This window comes from Coturnix japonica, chromosome 1 (genome assembly GCF_001577835.2).
Source record: "Coturnix japonica isolate 7356 chromosome 1, Coturnix japonica 2.1, whole genome shotgun sequence".
In the NCBI taxonomy this organism is placed as follows: Eukaryota; Metazoa; Chordata; class Aves; order Galliformes; family Phasianidae; genus Coturnix; species Coturnix japonica.
The window spans coordinates 3,260,493-3,281,615 of NC_029516.1; the positions used below are offsets into that span (position 1 = coordinate 3,260,493).

At 41.6% G+C, this 21,123-nt stretch overlaps 1 protein-coding gene across 2 annotated transcripts in view; it reads right to left on the reverse strand.

Moving 5' to 3' along the window:
* PRKCQ (protein kinase C theta) overlaps window positions 1–21,123 on the reverse strand; it is a 45,604-nt gene that overhangs the window by 10,874 nt on the left and 13,607 nt on the right. Inside the window, exons 2-14 of one of the 2 annotated variants that reach the window (XM_032441329.1) lie at window positions 18,626–18,871; window positions 18,378–18,532; window positions 17,110–17,235; window positions 12,198–12,397; window positions 10,550–10,610; window positions 9,482–9,644; window positions 8,953–8,984; window positions 8,773–8,858; window positions 7,679–7,808; window positions 7,223–7,332; window positions 5,788–5,911; window positions 4,373–4,551; window positions 2,466–2,639 (exon numbers count right to left, since the gene is read on the reverse strand). In XM_032441329.1, coding sequence (XP_032297220.1) covers window positions 2,466–2,639; window positions 4,373–4,551; window positions 5,788–5,911; window positions 7,223–7,332; window positions 7,679–7,808; window positions 8,773–8,858; window positions 8,953–8,984; window positions 9,482–9,644; window positions 10,550–10,610; window positions 12,198–12,397; window positions 17,110–17,227 — 1,377 coding nt within the window. In that variant the 5' untranslated portion in view covers window positions 17,228–17,235; window positions 18,378–18,532; window positions 18,626–18,871. Of the gene's footprint in view, window positions 1–2,465; window positions 2,640–4,372; window positions 4,552–5,787; window positions 5,912–7,222; window positions 7,333–7,678; window positions 7,809–8,772; window positions 8,859–8,952; window positions 8,985–9,481; window positions 9,645–10,549; window positions 10,611–12,197; window positions 12,398–17,109; window positions 17,525–18,377; window positions 18,533–18,625; window positions 18,872–21,123 lie in introns of both variants that reach the window. The other variant, XM_015865623.2, reaches the window with a different exon arrangement.

Sequence of the window (21,123 nt, forward strand, 5' to 3'; positions counted from 1 at the left end):
GAATGAGATAAGACAAATATTAGGGGTGAGAAAGAGGAAATTAAAAAAATAAGAAGGAAAATATTAGTGTCAGGGTTTTTGGAAGAAAGCAGATTATCTTCCAAGTTCCTAATTTCTGCTCCTTCTTCTCTAAGCATGTACTCTGCCTCATTACTTTAATTTCTATAAACAGCATTAACAAACATTGTGAAGCCACATTATAATCAACTGGTGCCGTTGTTTTTTACCAATAAAGCTCAAGGATTACTAGAAGGGGATAAGCACCTTTTCAGCGCCTGTATTATGGAAGGACAGATAAACAAGATTCCTGGGGGACTGATGGAAGAGGAAGAAGCAAATCCCAGGTCTCCTATGTCCTCCTAAGTACACCTATAGAGCAGGAAGATCTCTGTTTCCTGGAAAGAGTGTATCTGTACAATGAGTTATGCTCCCAGTTTAAACTTCTGTTTCAGTATTGTCAGCTTCTGTGTATAAATGCATGAACAAAATAAAACGGATGTGGTGTTTTCTCTGTTCATTAAACATTTGAAGTCAGTTATCTCCAAGCTACGCAGAAGTTTATGAATATCCTTCTTATGTTGTCTAGTGTCCATCATCCAGTGTCCAGGTAGTTCTTCTGACTTATACTTTTAACACTTGAATGAAGATTTTTATTTATAAAATCCAACGTAAGTATCTCTGGAAGAAAACCAAGAGATATTAAAATATCTCTTGGTTTGGATATTAAAAAGGAAACAACAAGGTGATGATGAGGACCAACAGCCATGTGTATCATACTGGTACAGGAGAAATCTTATGGGTTTTTGAATGGGCCAGATAGAACATTAGTGCTCTGGGAAGGGGAAGAACCCTGGGTTTAACTGGGAAGTTCACTGACTTCACCTTATCATTCATCTTTAAGCATATATTGAAGTGCACACTTACTCAGTACAACAAACAGCCGTGTTCTGCTTGCTCATGGATTTGAGTGGCCATCTAATGCAGGCATTTAGTTCAACTGGGGACTCTTATAGCATCCTTCTACCCAGTTGGAAAACAAAAAGTGAACAGCCTCTCAGATTAATTTGCTTCCAAAGACCATTATATAAACACGGCCACCAAGTTGCCTGCAGATATGGAGCTAAGACTACAAGCCTGACTTAGATTTAGCTACTACTTGAAATTCATGGCCTACTGAGTGCTATGGAATAGTACATAAATACTACTGAAAAGAAAGATGGCACCCCTCTGAGTTCTCTGCCCTGAAATAAGGGGTTTCACTTACTTCTTACTAAGGCTAGTTGTCTAGTATGGCCCATGGAGGAAAACTGCTGGAGATCAGCCCTATGTGTGTAATTATGATTAGCAAGAAGCAGTCTAGAAGCACAAGCAGCAATTATTGGAGACACTTCCCTATATCAAGAACTATGAAGCTACAGAACAGCATAAAAATGAGAAGTGGCAAAAAGCATGCTTGAAACCAGTGAAAATTCAACAGCTTGCCAGAGGGCAAAGGGTTAGAATGGCACAGAGGATGTCTGCAGACAGGATCCAACCCACGCTTCCTCTTGTCCTGGGACATTTATCTGTTGACTCCTCTGAAGAGTCTGCTGCCACAAAGCTCTGAAGCCTGCCAGTGTCTGCAGTAGACAAGAGTGTGATGAGTGGGTATTTCTCAAGAAGTGGCATCTGGGATGGCAAGAATTTACCATGCAGTTAACCCTGTGATGGCCTCAGGTCAGAACTGTTAAGCAAACAAATAGGAATGCTTTCTGTCATGTGGAGATCTAGGTAGATCTGAACAGCACCCCACTTTCACACTGTCTGGCTCCTTGGTAGACTGACCACAGGCAAATTGCTGATCGTGCTTGAGATTATCTCTGTGTTGTGGAACAATCAGACCAAACTTCTGGTCATTCTTCCAGAGTCATGTGATAGAACAAACCTGTTCTTACTGAAGAATGTGGGGCCATCATTTATAACCACAGAGTTCAAGGAAGAATGGCAGGGCATTCCTACATGCCACAACAGACACCGTCCCAAGGCAGCTGGCACCATCTTGAGGAGATCAATATGTCAGTCATTCCCTACAACTAGGTCATCAGTCATGAGTACTGTTTCCCAGGGGTGAGACCTGGGGCCTGTTCTGTTCTCTAACTTTACTGATGACCTGGATGAAGGTATTGAATGCACCCTCAGTGACACCAAACTGGCAGAAGTGTCAATCTGCCTGGGGGAATGAAGGTCCTACAGGGGGTTCTGGACAGTCTGTATAGCTGAACTGAGGCCAGTTAGATGAAGTTCAACAAGACCATGTGCTGGGTCCTGCACTTCGACAACTATAACCCCAGGCAGCGCGACAGGCTTCATTGCCATTTAGGGTCAGACAGATTTCAATATTCAATGCTATTTGAGTTTTGGTTTGGCATACGATCTCTGTAAAGTGCCCTCAGCCCATGGAGGAAGGTGACAAATCCTTGTCTTACCTTGGTTTGAAATGTACAGAAGACATGAGTCAGGAACGGGTGCTCCCAAGCTAAAGAGAGGACTCTCTTCTCCACCATTGTACATTCAACATCATCATCCATAAGAACCACATCCTTCTTCAGGGCTTTCACAGCGAAATACTGGTCAGTGTTCTTCAGCTCAGCAAGGAACACCTAGAATGGAAATGGCTGCTCAGAAAAGCCAATGCTCTTCTCTCTGAGCTGGCAACAACAGCCATGGAAGCTGAGCAAGATGAGCTGAAATGCAGCACTAAGCAGATAATTCTGCATGGGAAAATGGCTCTGAGGAATTCATAAGTGTAGACCTTAAAAGTTGCTATTTAAGTTCTGATTCTGTCATGAAGACTGTGTAGACTTTGAATCCGCTCCCCACATCCAGAATAATTCTATGAGGCTGAACTCTGAGGAAAGATGGGTAACTGGTAATTGCAAGAACACGAGCTACATGTTCATATGGACAGGACATGTATGAGAGCTGAGCACTTCTGACAACAGAAACCAACATCATGCAAATGCTCATGAGACACATTTCCTGTTTTCTGACTAAAGTAACAAATCACATAATATTGCTTTGTCAGCATGTGAAATGCAAATGCCTTGCACCGGTATGTATAAACTGATGTCCACCAGTAGTAGTTAGACTGTAGTTAGTAGTTAGACAGTAGTAGTTAGCACTACACAGAGCCTAGAGACACCTTCGGTCTCTGCAGTGAATGACCAGAAATGCTAACAGTGTTGATGCTGAAGGGACCCTTTTAACTTGTGGTTCTGTGCAAGGCATTGCTTTTCCAAGGAAATCAGAGAATACAATATAAGTGTGACTTATGCTGTGACCCTCAAGGCACAGGTAGGCAATGTTGGACTGATGCAGGGGGAGATTCCTCGTGGCTGTAGCCCTCAGAGTCTCTCCAGGTCCACCCAGAAGTGGAGAAGTCTTCCAAGCATGGAGATCTGCATATCTTGTTCTCTTTGTGGACAAGTGAATGTTACAACAAATAGATGACAGCACCTGGAGTGATACCTACACGGGAAACTTGTGGGAGAAGTTTGCTGCAGAAAGGCACAAATTAGCCCTTCCCCTCCATGCTCACATAATGCATGGCAGAGAAATGCAGATTCTTGGCTTCTCAACTTGACAAGCCCCATCTGGTGAGACCTGTTTTGTGCAGGAGTTGTATTAGATGATCTCTGGAAAACCCTTCCTTTGATTATGAATTCTTCTATGACATCTATATTGAGACCAAGTTAGTCTGGGTTGTGAAGTTTGGAGTTTCGTGGCTTAGTTTTAACTTACATATCTCAGCTCTGCTTCACATACGAAATGCAGACATGCCAAATGCTTTCATATATGCAAAAAGTCAACACAATAGATATTTCCCCAGTTTAAGATTTGGTTGCAGCAACTGCTCTAGCTCCCTTAGCAAAAAACAGGCTTTCTTCCAGGCAGTTTCCACCTTGGAAAAGACTGAGATCTAAGCAACGTGATACATAATTATACTCATTCTCCCTACTGGCTGTGAAAACACAAGGGAGAGGTGGTCTGAAATTACTTCATGCACTGAGATAACATGAGTCCACTTCCAGGAGGCATCTGCATGAAGGAGGAACAACTGACCATCCATCAAGATTAATGAATATACTGAAAACAGGTGGACCTTGTTTCAAAAGTACAAATTCTTGGCTTGTTGTGAAATCTGCTTTACGTTCCAGCACAGATCAGAGATGGGAAAAAAGCAGTTAGCACTTGCTAACTCTGGAGAAGGGTGGTGATTCATATTCACTTTCCCATCTAAAGATTCTGCCCCTGCCAAGATGGCTAAGCCAACCTGATGGGCATAGCTGCATGAAGAGGAACAGCAAAGAGATCTCAGCCTCCTAATACTTACCTTGCCAAAGCTGCCCTTTCCCAACATCTTGTGCAGGACAAAATCTTCAATGGTTAGTTTTAGTTGCACTTGGTCCTCCTGCTGCTCCAGGGGCTGTTTTCCTCCCAGGTCTGTTTCTATTAGAGACTCTCTCTTTGTCGTGCCCTCCACTGGAGTCTCCCAGGAGATGCCCTGTGGCTCTGCAACACAAATCAAAGCATTCAAATAAATACTGGGAAGTAAGGAGAAAATCCCCAGAATGCTTATGAGGTATTTTGAATAGTTCTAGAAAGGTCTTTTCAGATATATGAAAATGTGGACAGATCAAGTGAATAGATTGTCTCTGCTTGCATACAGCTTTCTCTCCAGAGGAAATTTTGCTCCACCATAGCTCCATTTTCTTCAGTGGCATTATTCCCGCTTTATGAAGTCCTTCATCTGTCCTGCTTCATGGTAGAAAACAAAACCAAATCTTTCATTTCTGGCAGCCTTTGTTCTTCATTCCTTCTTGCTGGTTGCTGTTTTGATAGGATCCCATTTCTTCTGAGACCTCTTCAAGACCCTTGGCAAAACTAGTGTGTGAAACAAATGGGACATCATCTTCGTATTGGCTCCATGCTCTGGTTATGGAGACTTAATGAAATATTCCAGCTGTCCTGGAGAGGAATTACTAACAGTTTCTTCAATACTTCATTCCCTTGGATGTTCATGAAATTCTTGTCCCTTACTGGATTTATCCCACTCACTCAAATGTATGTACTTGCTGTACTTGCTGTGCTGTCCTAAGCTGCTTAGCAAGAACACTAATCATCAGATAGACTCACATGTTAACCAGATGTAAATAATTCAGGCTTTACCAGTACAGACTGGTACATTCTGTTCTACTTGTAGCCCTCAGAAAATGAACACAGATGAAGGCACCATTGATTTTTCTCTAAGGGGGGAAATGGAATAGACAGCACCAAAATCTCAGGTTGGATATTAGGAAAAATCCCTTCTCTGAAGGAGTGGTCTAGTGCTGGAATGGGATGCCCAGGGAGGTGGCTGAGTCACTGTCTACAGATCTACTGTTGCATCCCTTACTTGGTTTAAGTATTAATTCAGTTGTACCTCTCTTTCTTTCCCTCCTCTTTCTGGTAGATGTATTTTAAAAGCTTGTGGGAGTCTGCAAAAAAAGTTAGTTTCAGAACAGTGCCCCACAAACCATGAGAACTTCTGAAATGAACTTCTGTATGGGACACATAGATTTAATGAAAGATGGTGACATTTCTGGTCTTAAAATCCAGAGTTCTCTGATTTGAGCACAAAGCAGACAAATAAGGAGTCTTTTCAGGACTTTAACTTTCCTTACAGGCCACTGAGCCCTCAGTAGCTTTGTTTGTCCATGGTCTGCTTTGGAATAAAGGCTGCCTTACTGTACCACTAGGGTAAATTACCTTTTTTTCCTGTTGTAGATGCTGGCACTGCCTGAAGAGGCGTCACCTCCCTCACTAGAACTGGGAACCCAATTTCGAGAGGTCCATCCCTGGATATCTGTTCAGAATCACGCTGACAGCGAGCCTGGATGACAGAAAAGAGCAAATGACTTTTGAGCTAAATGTTATGTTCTGAGTTCCTGTACAGTTTCCTCTTGAGTGTGACTGTCATAGAAGCCAAGATCTGGAAGAGGTCTTTGCTTATGAAAAGAGCATCTCTGTACCCATTGTTTAGGGGTTTGATGACTACAAGCTTCACTAAAGCTTCTTGTATGTGTGGATGCTAACAGGTGCTTGTAAAGCTAATATAGAAATACCTTATTCTGTAGAGTGGTCTGTGTCCATAACTAACCACAGAAAGGCCATTTTAGCATCTCCCTTCCTAATATCTCCTTATGAAGGGAAACCTGGCAAAACACTGGAGGCTGGAATGTGCTGCAAGCTTATCCCTGTACACTGATTGAATGTCACTTTGAGAATCTCCTTGTCCTGGGATGCTGTAGAGGGTAAGAGTTTGCCTGGATTCAGGAGTGATGAAACAGAAGCAAGAAACGGAAAAGTACTGAAGGTTATTCAACTACTAAATCTCCAGCTATCCCTCAAGAAGCTCCTATGACCTAAATTTCTGGAAATAGGGAGTATTTTAGGGAAAGTACATGGTGTTTGCCTTCTTCACCTCTCAGTGACTCAAAGGTACAGGGCAAGGATCTGCAGAGAGCCAGCTGATAGAAAATAAAGAAGCAAAAGCACAAAAAAAGAAAATCCTAGTTGGAAGTTTGGCAACTCATTGCACAAAGATTAGGACTATATAGAGTTAAATCTGATACACACACTCTCATGAGGTTACAGATGGAATAACATCTACTGTATGTGAAAAGTTGTTGCCTTAGGATATCTGAGGAACCAAAATATGATGGGTAGGGTACCTATAAATTTTATCCCTGTTTGAAGATACTCAAGAGCTAAGAGGCACCACAGGAATCCTTATTTAGAGTGTAAATTTAGATGAGGTGTTAGAAAGAAATTCTTTACAGTTAATGTGGTGAGAAACTGGAACATGTTTTCCAGAGAAAGAGTGGATGTTCCATCTCTGGAAGTGTTCAAGGCTGTGTTGGATGGGGCTTTGGACAATGTGATCTACTGAAAGGGGTCCCTGCCCATGGCAGGTGTATTGGAACATTAAGGTCCCTTCCAACCCAAACCATTCTATGATTCTATGAACTATTCTATGAATTCTGAGTGGATTTCTCTTCCATTAATACTGGAGGTAGCTATCTGAACATGTGAAAACTTGTTACTGACAGTGTTTCCTATAATGTCTTGAATTCTTGCACTGTGCTAAACGTTGGTCAATTGATCTTCCTTTCTCCACATCTCCATGTCTTAAAATACTTACCTGCTGAGTGCTGCCTATCAATGCCAGAGCTTCTGCCATTAGTTTCTGGTTAACTCCACAAAGGTTTGCTACTTTTGTCTGGCACTTGTGATGAACATTCATGCAGCATGCTGAAAGAAAGAAAAGAGGTGTCAGGACAATGGAGGACTGCTGAGCTGTAAAGGGTTGAGCATCAGGCTGGGTAGGAACACACACTGCTGTTGGCCAAGTGTAGAGACCAACCACGTGAAGAGGAGGTGGCACTGAATTTTCTTCTGTACTTCTGAGAACTGACTCATCAGCCTCGTGGACCACATGCCCTCCTACAGAGCTTCCTCCAAGGATGGGCCTCTTGACCACACCTTTACCATCCCGATATCATCTCGAACATATCTCAGAGAGAAGCTAGATTTGGCTTTTTAGATTGCAGCCCTCTGAAGACAACAGCCTGTTTCCATGTTCAGCTCAGGAACTCACCATCACACTTCAGCCCTTGCCGTGCAAGGCCCCAGAGCAGCGTGCCACAGTGATCACAAAACGTTGGGCTCTTGTAGTTGTAGACTTTGAAGCGGTGAGGCATGTCAATCTTGAACCTCTCCTTGTGGAACTGCAACAGAAAAGCCACGTTGGTGAATCACTTCTGTCCACTTCAGTTCTACATGAAAAGCTAACAGTCCTCAAGTTTGTACCACACTAGGTACTACTGCTTTATTCTTCACTGGGTAATTTAATCCCTGGTTTTGGTTTATCCAGTCAGATAGCTGCACCTCAGCTACTCATCCAGATGCCCCTAATGCTCAATGGAAAAACAAGAGTACTTCCCAAATTGATTAATCTCATCCTGAAACAGATGTCTAAATTTTTTTGTATTAATCACTCTCTGGAAAAAGCCTATTGTTTATTTTTTGTATGTAGGGAGTTAAAGTAGATGAAAAAACTAGTTGTGATTATCTATACTAGAGACAGCAGAATACAGGTGAGATGATTCTCATCTCTAAAGACTGTAGAAAGGGAACAAGTATTAGGAACTGGAGAAAAACTAAAGCTGCAGAACACAGGAGGAGGAAGGTAATGGTCCTTTCAAGAGTTTAAGTTCTGCTTTTGCCTGTTAAAAAGAAACTTTATTACAAACAGAAATAAGAAAAAATAAATTAATAATTGGGATGCTAGGTCTACCTCTAGATGGTTTCAAAATCTCATATGGCACATACTGCGATATTAAAGTACTGCTCTAAAAATTCAATGAGATATCCTGCTTAACCCAGGATAGTGAAGAGTTCCCTCTAAGTAATTCTCCACCTCTTGCCCATAACTTCCCTCTGAGCTATACTTCATACATTAGAAAAATGTCAGGCCTGATTCAACGACTGCTTATTCAGTGGCTGCATTTGAGTAAATCACAAGTAGGAGTTAATAGAACCACAGAGCTTGCAAAAACCAAAGGATGCAGATCAGATCACATTGCTTGTAGTTCAGTCACATATTTTGCTTCAGCTGAAGCTCTTATACAGATGTGTAGGAAAGATCTAAGTGACACTTGTTTTAAAAACAGCCAGGTAAGTAATACATACCATTGTTTCTCTGCTGTTTACTGCTGATCCTGTACACTTGGCTATTACTTTGTCAATGCACTTCTTATGAATGGCAGCATTACACTCTGAAAGAACAAGCATGTTGTGGCATTAATGCAAACATCTCTTAAGAAAGGACCAAGTAAACAATGATATCAACAGCAACAACAAAAATCTTACGTCTGCATTGGTAGCCTTGTTTATTCAGACCCCTGCAATAAACAGAGAAATGATTACTTCTGAGTTTTCTTAAAGCTTCCACTTAAGAAAAGAGAGAAACACTTATGAAAGAAACAGAATAAAACAGCCTTGTTTTTTTATCAGCCTTCAGAGAATTTTTCTAATCTAAATATCTTCACTCACTCTAAGTGCCAACAACTGTGGTTTTCATACCCTTTCCCGTACATAATCACATACTGAACTTTGCAACATCTAAATAGCAAAGTACAGATTACAGATGTCTGTACATCAGGTCAAAACAAAAAAAAAAAATTATAAAAAATACACTAGAAAAATGAAGGGAATTTTCACAGTTGGAATTACAACTGTGAACCACAACCTTGAAATGATGCAATAACTCCTGCATTTATGATGCCGAGGATGATGTCCTGCTGCCCTTACTGACAATAAGAGCACAGATATTCAACAAAGGAGCAGAGCTGCTCCCTCAGGTTGAAGGGGGAAAATGCACGGCTCTATTTTCATTTACCACACGAATTCGTGACAGACAGAGCAGAATGTAGGTTGTGGAAAGAAGGTGGCTGTGAACTCATGGCACTTCACATTATGGATTTTGGCTTGTTTGATGGCTCCCCTGCGCTGATGCAAGGAGAAAAAGGCTTCATTCTCACAGTCAGCTAGGTCCTTTGCATCTAGGGAAAGGAAACAGAAGATTTATTAGGGTACAATGCCCAGAGCAGGTACTTTGAGAAAATACAACTGATAAAAAATACTGAATGTCTGAAACTGATGATTCACTCATGGGAATTAATATTCTTAAGAAATATTTCTATCTGAAACCTACATAAGGCTTGTTTAGATGTTTTTTTTGTCTACCATTCCTACAGGAGCACTAAAATTACTTTCAACTTGGGATTTTGAGCTCCATTGAATATTCCTAGTGCTTCTTTGAAATACAGACCAGAAATTTTCCAAGAAAAGGTAATTATAAGTTAAATATTATATTCTAACCTTGTTTAGCACCAAAGAACAGTAAAAAACATGAGTTACGTGGGTTTATCTATCTGTATCACCTATAAATGCACACAAACACACATGTACGCTGAGCTCACTGTACAGCAGGCACGTGCATCTGATCAGATGAATCACTCTCTAGACTCCTGTTTTGCCTTGACTGCTCTTGATTTTAGCTGTACAACTTACATATCTATTTAGGTGTCGTCAACTGTAAGTTGAATCCTATCCTTTATGACTGCATTAGAATGCACAGCATGGTACACGCTTTATGCATATGTTCATGAACAAGGATTTCAAAGGGAACCAGCTTCTTATGTATCTATTCTTACTTTGTATAATGAGAAAACATACAGTTTCAGTAGCAAAACAGCCAGAAATTTGCCTTGCAAATCAAAGAGGAATAATATTCATCCCCAACCGTACAACAGGAATTACATTTCTGAAGTGTTCATTTCAAAACACGGTGATAGTTCCTATGAATATATCAGTAATAAAGCCATTATTGCTTACAGTGAATACACCATGTCTGCTCTGCATATCCAGAAATCACATTTATCAATTAACAAACAAAATCACTTGCCACTGATTTCCAGGAAGTATCTTGCATTCATCAGCATTCGCCCCTGAGGTTTCAGTTCTAGCTGGTTGTGATAAGTGAAAAATGAAGAAAAAAAGAGAAGTGTGATCATTACAGAGCTATTCAAATAAGCAACTAATTACTTCATATGGCTCAAGCTACCTCTATTTCCCAGGGCAGTTAATGAATGGATGCTAATTGCTTGGTTGCTCATACTGGTATGGGAGAATATATGGAGAGGTACAAACAACTGTAGAGACACAAAGTTAGATCACATCTTATCAAAACCGTATGATAATACCAATAAATGGGACTAAAACACAGAAAAAACAGGCAAGTTTTAAGACAGTAGATCTGGACCAGCATATCTACAGAGACAACTTTGTCATTCCCTATGGACTGTGCAAGGGGAAAGTAAGAGAGCCTCTGAAAATACAGTATCATCAGACAGGTGCTTAAAAGAATGCTGAAATCTTTAGAAACTTGGGTCTACAATTCCAACATTCATACAGGCAATATAAGTGATGCTACAGACCTTCTCAGGTGTTTTGCGGTCCTCCAATTGAGTCTCAAAATACCCATCTATTCCAATCTTCACGCATATCTGCCTGTTTTAAATCTGGACCCACCTTTCAGAAAGCTTTCAGAGATTTATTCAGCCTGAGAACCACAACAGTGCCTTCCCCACACACCTGGGTTACTACTCCTCCTTACAGGTGAAGCAGTGCCATTGCACAGAAAAGTAAGAAAGCTGTTATTTTCTCCCTTCTCTTCTTCACCAAGCTACAGTCTTTCAGATCTATTAATCTTTGGGTTGGAATGATCGTGAGCAGGACATTTCAGTTTTCTGTTTCAGTCCTAAATATCTTAATTCTTTCCAAGATAAGTGTTAAAAGTGCAATTCTCTGTCAGATCTTGCCCTTAAGTCTTATAAGTAGCCAAAGCATTTTTGACATTACTGCTGTCTGTTTAACCTAAGCAGCTTAGCTTGAGAACTAGTAGGAGAAACAAAACAAAAAACAATTCCAGGAAATCAGTTTATCTCCAGATGTCTTCCTACTTTATTGTTATTCATGACATGGTAACAGGATAATACGCTAAAGACTTTTATCAACAGTTTTCTTGCTTGGACTGTCAGTGAATACAACCTTACATTTAGCATCCTTATGAAGACTGTTACTTCCAATTTACTCCACTACAACTCCAGTGATTTTGAAGGAACTCTGCCATAATTCTGCACTCAGGCAGCTGTGAATCAGTTCCTTGACATTAGATTACATTTTTAAAGCTGTTTCCCCAGAGTACATAGAATAATTCACATTTAGCCACTCAATTACCAGTTTTCCCCAGTGAGTTAGCTAAGTGAAGAGTAATATGTGGGCACAGCCTATGTGAAACAGAGTCCTTGCTAAGAGAGAGCACATTTCAATATAACATCAGCAGATAATATGAATGTGTTATGCTCTTTCTGCTGATATACATGGAAGTTTTTCTTTCAAGCCAAATGCAAGCAGGCTCAAAACACTATTCCTTAAATGGTAGCCATCTCCTTCTGCCCTGTGGTTGACTGCCTGGCATACAGACACAAGGCATTCCCCCACCCCACAGCAGCTCCCCATCATGTGCTACAAGAGGAGATAACAGTGCTCACCCATATTTCTGTCTTCCCATTGCTCTTTTTGCACCTCTCCGCCAGCACCTTGAGTTCCACCGTGGTCTCTGAAACCATTTCAGCACTTTTATCTTTGACAACGATGTGCATGACCCTGCCGTTATTGATGTGGGCATCAAAAGTGCTGTTCCAGGGTGGGTACATGGTGGGTTTCTTCTGCACATACACTTGGCCATTTTCTGTCAACAAAAAGTGGTTTGGATTGAGTAGGCTTGCTCTCATTTGCACTAAGACCACTAATCTACAGTCCGTAAGACACATTTATGTTATCTACTTACTTCAAGGTCTTTCTCCAGTCAGGAAGGCTAATGGATTATGTTAGAGCATCTTAGGAAATTACTGTGTGAATTGAAACCTGGGAGGGGTTTCATCTCACTTAAGGTGTTTACAATGTGTATGACCATATCCATTTTATCTAAATATTGGCTGTCTTCAGAGCCAGTGAAAGGAATTTAGTCACCATAAATCAGTGGAGTTAGAGTGCATTCAGTTGCCCAAATACAAGCATCTGCTTTAGAGAAAATCAGTTTCCACTTTTGTGTGCATTGACTCCACTGAGTAGACACCGAATGTAGACTACACATGTAGATATCCACATCTAGTCAGACAAATCCCATGATACAGTATAATACCCACAACTAAAAGATGGATTTACGTTAGGAAATAAACTCCAAAGTTATTGGAAGCTAAAGAGAAGGAGGAAAAAGGAAACGGTGATTCCTGATTGTACAATAGTCTTCTCAGGAAATAGGAGAACGTTTATCAGGGAAGAAACAAGTATCAGGGTTGTGATATCATAACAAAAACCACTCTATACACTGGTTTCCTGTGGAAGGAAAATGACTGCCACAGATACTGATGTAAACTATGTTGATGAGATAAATCTGAGAAAGCATTTTGCAGAAAAGAGGATCCTTCAAGCAGGATCCTTCAAGCAATACCAGCTTGCTGAAATTTCACTCCACAACCCAATATCTGCCTGTTGTGCAGCAGTCTTATGCTTCTTTTAGCCACATAAACTTGGTTTGAGCTGCAGGATGCTCTAACCATGGCACTGCCTTCCATTACAAGGCTGAGGAGCAGTCAGCCCCACAGCAGAAAATCACTTCTCACCCTTGACCTGCCTGGTATGATGAATGGTTCTGCTGCTAAACCTTAGTTTCAAATTCAGTTTTTCCAAATTTTAGTGAACCTCAGTCTGAGCTGAATCCATCTTCATCTGTTAAGTGGGGTTGACTTTTCATGTATGACAGTTTAGACAAGGGCAACAAAGATGATCAAGAGCCCGGAACATTTGTATAAGGAAAGGCTGAGAGACCTGCGACTCTTCAGTCTGGAGAAGAGAAGGCTGAGAGGGGATCTCATAACTGTTTATAAATATCTGAAGTGCAGGAGTCAAGTTGATGGGGGTGGACTCTTCAGCGACGTATGGCACTAGACCAAGGGGCTACAGGCAGAAACTGGAAAAGAGGAAGTTCTGTACTAATGCAAGAAAGAACTTCTTTACTCTCAGAGTGATGGAGCACTGCATCAGGCTGCCCAAAGAGGCTCTGGAATCTTCTCCTCTGGAGATACTGAAGATCCATCTGGTTGCCTTCCTCTGTTTTCTGCTTTAGGGGACCTGCTCTGGCAGAGAAGTTGGACTTCATGATTTCTGAAGGTCCCTTCCAATTCCTACAGTTTTGTGATTCTGTGATAAGCTCATTGTTCACAGGCTTAACTGATGAAATGAGGGCCAAACTTTCCCTTTTAGGAACCAGGTGTACTTATCATCTACCACTTCTCTTTTGCAAAGAAACAAACAAAAAAAAAGCCATTCTCTCTTCTTACTTTCCTAGTGCAATTTATAATGGGACTTTGCAAAAGCCAGAATAGAAACATCAACCAAAAGAGTTCAAGGACAGATAGTGCATGAATTTGGGACTGAATCTATGATGAAGGAACTGAGATTATTTATTCTGGAGAAGAGAAGGTTCAAGGGAGGCCTTATGACACTCTATGACTGCCTAAAAAGAGGCTGTGGTGAAGTGGGGGTCAGTCTCTTCTCCTTGGTAACAGTGTTAGGATGAGAGGGGATGGTCTTAAGTTATACCAGGAGGGTTCAGACTGGATATGAGAAAAACTTCCTTCTCAGAAAGACCTGTGAGGTATTGGCACAGAATGCCCAGGGCGGTGATGGAGTCAGTCACTGCTCCTGGAGCTGTTGGAGAAATATGGAGATGTAGCTCTGAGAGACATTGGTTAGTGGGCATGGTGAGGATGGGTAGACAGTTGGATTACATGATCTTAGAGGTCTTTTCCAACCTTCATGATTATGTGATTATATTCCATGTATTCAGCTCTGCATTTAGGCATGCTGTGCCCTGCATTCTGACCTCTCTGTTATGTGGCAATAATTTGCTGTGGAGTTTTACTGCCCGTGTAGAACAGAATGTGGCTCAGTGTCAGGGTTGTTTGTATGTCTTACAAGCTTTGGAGCTGATACTCTACTGTTCCATGGGTATGTCACTTCTGCCAAAAATTTGCATATCAGAGTATCAAAATAGAAATGTTTTGAATTTCATCACTGTTGAGCCACCGATTTACTGTGAAGTCAGGGAACTGGGGAGTAAACAGTGAGCAAAAAAATACCCAGCAAACCAGGGAGGCAGCTGTTTCAGATCTTCTCAGCTTACATTTGTCCTGTGAGCCTCAGTGTCTTTTGCTTCTTTGAGCCTGATGGAGCAATTCCTTGGGATGGTCACGTTGAGATAATTTCTGGCATTTAGCATTGGGCTTATGTCACTGCATATCAGACACGTACCTCTGAGCAAAGTGAACTGCCCCCAGAGTCAGCATATAGCACTGGGAGTTCCCAAGGTGTGATTCAACAAATCCATTCTAGCTGTATTCCTTAAGAAGAGATGAATCCCATCACCAAAATCCATGTTTGCTCCTCCCGGCCACAATGCGAGTGTAGCTAACTTGTTCAAGAACTGATATCCTTGCAGAAGGATGGAAGTAGGAGAGACATATCCCACCATTGCCTCACTTTGGCTTAGCCACCTTAAGATGAGGTTAGATATCAACATGATTGGAGGAGGCCCTGGGCAATCTGATCTAGTACTTGATCTAGCAGCTGGCAACCATGCCTGTGACAGGGGGTTGGAACCTGATGATCCTTTAGTCTCCTCCCAACCCAAGCCATACTATGATTTTATGATTTAGACACCCTCTACCAGCAGCAAAGTAAGAGCAATACCTCCTAGGGGTGATTCTGAGATGAACTAATCCTGGGAAGTTCCTGTAATGAGTGATGAGTGATGGCACTGAGTGAACTGGTTTAGTGGGTATCCTGGTCAGCGGTTGGTCTAGATGATCTTAGTGGTCTTTTCCAACCTTAACAGTTCTATTAGGACTAGCAGTCAAATCCTCTGTCTGTTCCAGAGTTCTCTGAGCAGCTGCCAGAAAATTGCAATTACACCTCAACTAACAGAAATCTTTTAATAGGATGATGTCATGGTTCCTCTATTTCATCCTCATGAATGAAAGTTCTTCTAAGTACATTTTATTTCATTTCTCATAGGTAGGGTATTATTCTTATTTTTATTACTACTACTATTACTAAATGTTCTCCACAGCACAGAAATTATATCAATTAGTTTGTATATTTTTTTTATTAGATGCCAGAAAACACCTTCAGCTCTAAGACAAATTAATATAGGTCTGTTCTGCCCAAATTGACTTTATTCACTTTTGAACTGACTGAAGCTTCATTTTGAGTTACAACTCCTCCAGAGGTCTCATTTAAGCAAACAGCCAAACTGAGCACAGAGCTGAAATAGATCATATTTTCAGTAACAAGCGAGATTTTAGCAATATCTTATCATGCATCATTTTCTTTCCTTCTGAATTTATCAGACATCACATCTTCCAGAACCATTGAAAGTGTAATTTCAACAAAGCCAGTGTTCAGTGTTCTAAATGCTGAATTTTAAAAACATGGAAATACTGAATCATTTAAAAAGTCTAAAATTTATTTTTATAAACTACTTCCACACACCCTGGAGGTTTGAGATACGGCGCATTTTATATAATAAGGAGGGATTTCTGAGTTGATTTAACTTATAAAAGGATCACAGAAGTCAAGTTAGGAATTTATCAAAGATTTAAGGTAAATAACAGCCAGCATAAGAAATTCCCTTACACTGAAGGTCTTGATCTCTGTGGCTGTGAAGAACTTTTCATCCTCTCACTAAGGCTATGTGTAATACTAAGACAAGCATAAGACATGTAAGAAGTCTTTTCCCAAAGAGGACACACCAGCACTGCTCAGTTATGAAAAGTGTGTAACAATCTGTATATTCAGACAGAAAAAAATAGCTTAGGATGAGGTTTCAGCTTCAAACGTTTCCCAGCGTACAGCAATTACACAGAGGCATTAACTCCCTCTGCAAAGCCCGGGGATGTTTGTGAGCTTTTATTTAACGGTGGGAGTTGCTGGATCTGTCAGTTCCTCAGCAAATGTGATAAACAAAGACAGCTCTTCCAGGATATTTCTAGGACACCCAGATTTTATCTGTCTGAAGTCCCGACTGACAAAACAACAACAGCTGCTTGTATAAAAGTGAAACTGAGTACAGCGCAGCTCATCAGCTGTGTCACATGCTGGGACTCACAACTCAGTTGATAAAAATCTCACACTGAAGACAGAGACGTTAAGCACCATCTTAAAATCAGATTTTCTTGCACATGGTGTTGAATCCACCCTGGCCCCATGTTTAGCCACAAAAAGCTCTTTATAAAACCTTATAAAGATCTACCACGTGCTTCCCACACACACAGCAATGGCACAGTAAGCAACATGTTTTCTACAAAAGCTCACATTCACATTTAACACCTCCCCACTCACCTGACTCCACGGCTTCTTTAACCATCACAGCACAGTAAGGGTTAATCACCTCCCCTTGGGATGGCAGGTAAGGGCCACTGTCATAGTTGGATAAACCAATACGCAGAAAGGGAGACATGACAAGTCCTGCGTCAAACAAAAGACAAGGCAATATTTGGGAAGAGTCTAAATATTCCCTTGGTTTTAAACCAGCCTCTTATCTTCACCAGCCAGGAGAAGACCAGCCGTTAGTTATCCATCCAGCTGAAGCTCTTTGACTTCCTCCAGTGTCCCACAAGACGACGGACTGACCGAGTGCTGCTGAATGTGTGCAGTGTAATGTAACGTAGCTGTCAGCTTAAGCACAGAGCTGAAGTCATCGCAAGCCAGGAAAGACCCATGATAGAAGCTCTGAGGACTTGAGACTCGACATCAGCTGTCAGAAATGAGAACAATACACAGAATCCAAATCAGGGCTTTCTAGGCTGGGACAACCTTTGCTGTAATTTATGTTGAGTCATGTGTTCACGAAGCTGTAAGCTATGTGAACAGAAAGGGTTTTGAGAATATAAGGCTGTTGGACGCCTGGAAGTTGAACATGAAACCGTGAAATAACTGCATACTATTTATATACAGCATGGAAATAATCTTAGGCTTCCAACAGACTGGGTGCTGACCCATATCCACCAGTGAGGCTATAAAGAGACAATTCAGCCTGTATGAACCATACTGTATAGAGGGTGGAGCAAAATAATAATAATAATAAAAATAAAAAAGGGATCTCAGGATTTAGGCAGATGAAAACAGAAACATAAACAAAGCAAGATGCCAGGAAACACAAAGCCTTTGGGTTGGTCTTCCCTGCAGGCTCTTTGACAGCTTCAAATGAGAAGATTTAGGGAATCCAGCAATTACTAACTGCTGTAGATGGTGCTCATCTTTGTGCCATCTGGACCCAAGGACTGGCATTTACCACCCAACTTTTGTACAAACTTCTAAGCACACTATTCTTGGCTCCCCTTCCAGACAATGGAGCACAAGAGACACTCTGAACTTCACTGTAGTTGTCTGTGCTTTGGACCATCGAAGTTAAATGAACTACCAGCAGCTGTTATCTGCCAAGTATTTTTTTCAACTACAACAGTAAAAAATATGAACAATGTGTGGGGTGGGATACAACCCAAGCCTCTTCTGCCTCTTACATATGAACTGCTCCATCCCAAGGATAACTTCTCTAGTTTCACATATCAGACGACCAACATTCATTGCTGCGAATGCCTTTTTCTTACCTGTAAAGGGATTTTTCCTGATATACAAATTCAGTCTTTGGCTAGACAGGGTTCTCTGGTCATCACAGTTGTTGACAACATGGAAAGGATTTTCTTAGATGTAAGAATGAGGGTAAGAGTTCTTCTAGCTTGGCTGACTTTAAATCTTCGACTCTCTGTTCAGGGAAACAGGAGACAGGACCATCAAAGAGAGAGGAAAACTTGAGAAAACAAGATGTAGTCTTGTTCTTGAGTGCCTTCTCTCTTACCCAGCAGTGTGGAGTGATGAGTTTCCATCAGTGCCAGTGCAAAAGTCCAGGGCAACAGTAAAATCAGAACCTCCTAGCCATAGATGTCCCTGTTCATTGAAGGCGTGTTGAACTGTATGACCTGAAAGCTCCCTTCGAACTCAGACGATTCTATGATTCTGTGAACTCTGTGTTAGTGCATGGCCAAGTCACAGCAGGTTTTTGTTTCACTTGCCTCTTGGATATGATGAGATCTTCTCCTTCTTCCTGTTTTATGAAATGAAGACAAACAGCTACAGTTAGTACTGAGACTGAACCACCAACTATCCTGTCCTGAATAATCACAAGTGTTGAGCACTCTGGCTGCCACTCTTTCCAAGACTTTTGCAAACAGGTGCCTGTACAGCAAACTGCAGTTATTCTTTGATAGCAATTTGAGAAGAAGAGGCTTTTTCGCCAATTCCCTCATTTTTTTAACTTACATAAAGACAATCCATGCACTGACAACATATGAAGACTCTCCTTCCCATGCGATCTCTCTGAAGAGTATTGCAGACACATGTTATCCAGGTGCCTTGTGAACCTTCTCTGGAAGCCACTTATACTTAGATATTCAAGTACAGGTAGCTATATGAGGAGAGACATTTGTGACACTGCACAGTAGAGCAACGAATGGACTATGAGTTGTCCATGGCATAAAGGCTGAAATTTCACAGAATCACAGAATTGTAGGGGCTGGAAGAGATCACTGAGTCCAATCCCCCTGCAAAGCAGGCTCCTACAGCAGGCTGCACAGGTAGGTGTACAGGCAGGTCTTGAATATCTCCAGAGAAGGAGATACCACAGCCTCCATGGACAGCCTGTTCAAGCGCTCTGTCACCCTCACTGTGAAGAAGTTCCTTCGCATATCGGTGTGGAACTTCACATGCTCCACTTTATGGCCATTTTCCCTTGCCATGATCCACAGTCCACTGAAAAGAGACTGGCCATGTCCCTTAGTCTCCCCACACTTAAGATACTTATGAACATTAATAAGATCCTCTCTCAGTCGTCATTTCTCAAGGCTGAACAGACCCAGTTTGCTCAGCCTTTCCTCATAGGGGAGATGCTCCAGGCCCTTTATCATCTTTGTGTCCCTCTGCTGGACTCTCTCCAGGAGATCCCTGCCTTTTTTTACTGGGGAGCCCAGAACTGGATACAATACTCAAGGTGAGGACTGAACAGGGCAGAGTAGAGGGGGAGGATCACCTCCCTTGACCTGCTGGCCACACTCCTTAATGCACTCCAGGATCCCCTTGACCTTCTTGGCCACCAGGGAACACTGCTCGCTCATGGCCAACCTAACATCCACCAGGACCTCCAGGTCTTTCTATGCAGAGCTCCTCTCCAGCAGGTTCTGTCCCAACCTGTACTGATACTAATGGTTATTTCTTCCCAAGAGCAAGACTCTACAATTACACATTTATGCCTGGATTGATGGAAGCACAGAAATCTGATCAAAGGAAAAAAAAAATCTCTGTAACAGGAATATTATTATTATACAGTTAAAATTGTGAAGACACCTTGTCCTACTAATATCATTGCTACAAAAACTGAAGTTTAGATATGCTACGTAGTACATGTTCAGATCTGTGGATCTGATCCATAAATAGTGACATTTAAAACCAAGAAACGCTAAGCTGGAAACCCAGCTTCCCATGTCTATATTTCATTTTGGCTTTGTACCTCTTGAGCAGGTTTCTTGAAGAGATTCTGGTTTCTCCTCCAACCTTAGAGATACTCAAAAGTTGTTTGGACATGGTTCTGGTCTACAGTGTCCAGGAGGCCCTGCCTGAGCACTGGAGTTGGACAAGATGACCTCCAGAACTCTTTTCCAGTCTCAAACAATCTGCAATGCTGTGAAACCATAGGTGGGACAGATCTCAATCCTAGATCTCCATGGCAATGGTGTCTCCATGTGAACAGTTTTTTGGGCTCCAGACAAAGGAACAGAGAGAAACCTGTGACAGAAACCGGCACCCTATGGTGAACTGGTCTCATTTTAGATCACTCTGTTGTGTATGCTGAATCTCCTTCTCTGAGAGCAAAGGGGCTGACTGAGTACAATCAGTTCACATATAACGCTTCCATTGCAGAGATGTATTTTTGATCATGTTTCCCAAGCCATGATAACTTTCAGAAATTCCACTGTACTATATCAGATCTGCAAGACGTGTGCTAGGATTTCACACAAACTAGGCTACCACACGAGATGTTCGGTAGCCACCATGAAACAGGCAAACATTTCCTCCCAGCTGCAAAGCATGTAGGTTTGGCTCACTCAGTGCTAGCTCTAGGAAACCAACAGCTGCTCGTATAAGCCTTGCAAAAGCTGGCTAAAACCTGCCTAAACCCCAAATTTAGTGTCGTACCAACCTTGTGTGAGCGCTCTGCTTTGGAGTTAATTTCTTCACTCCGTCTAATAAATCAGACTGATAATCAGCTTCCTGCTTCTCTCTCATTGTCTTTCCTGAAACCAC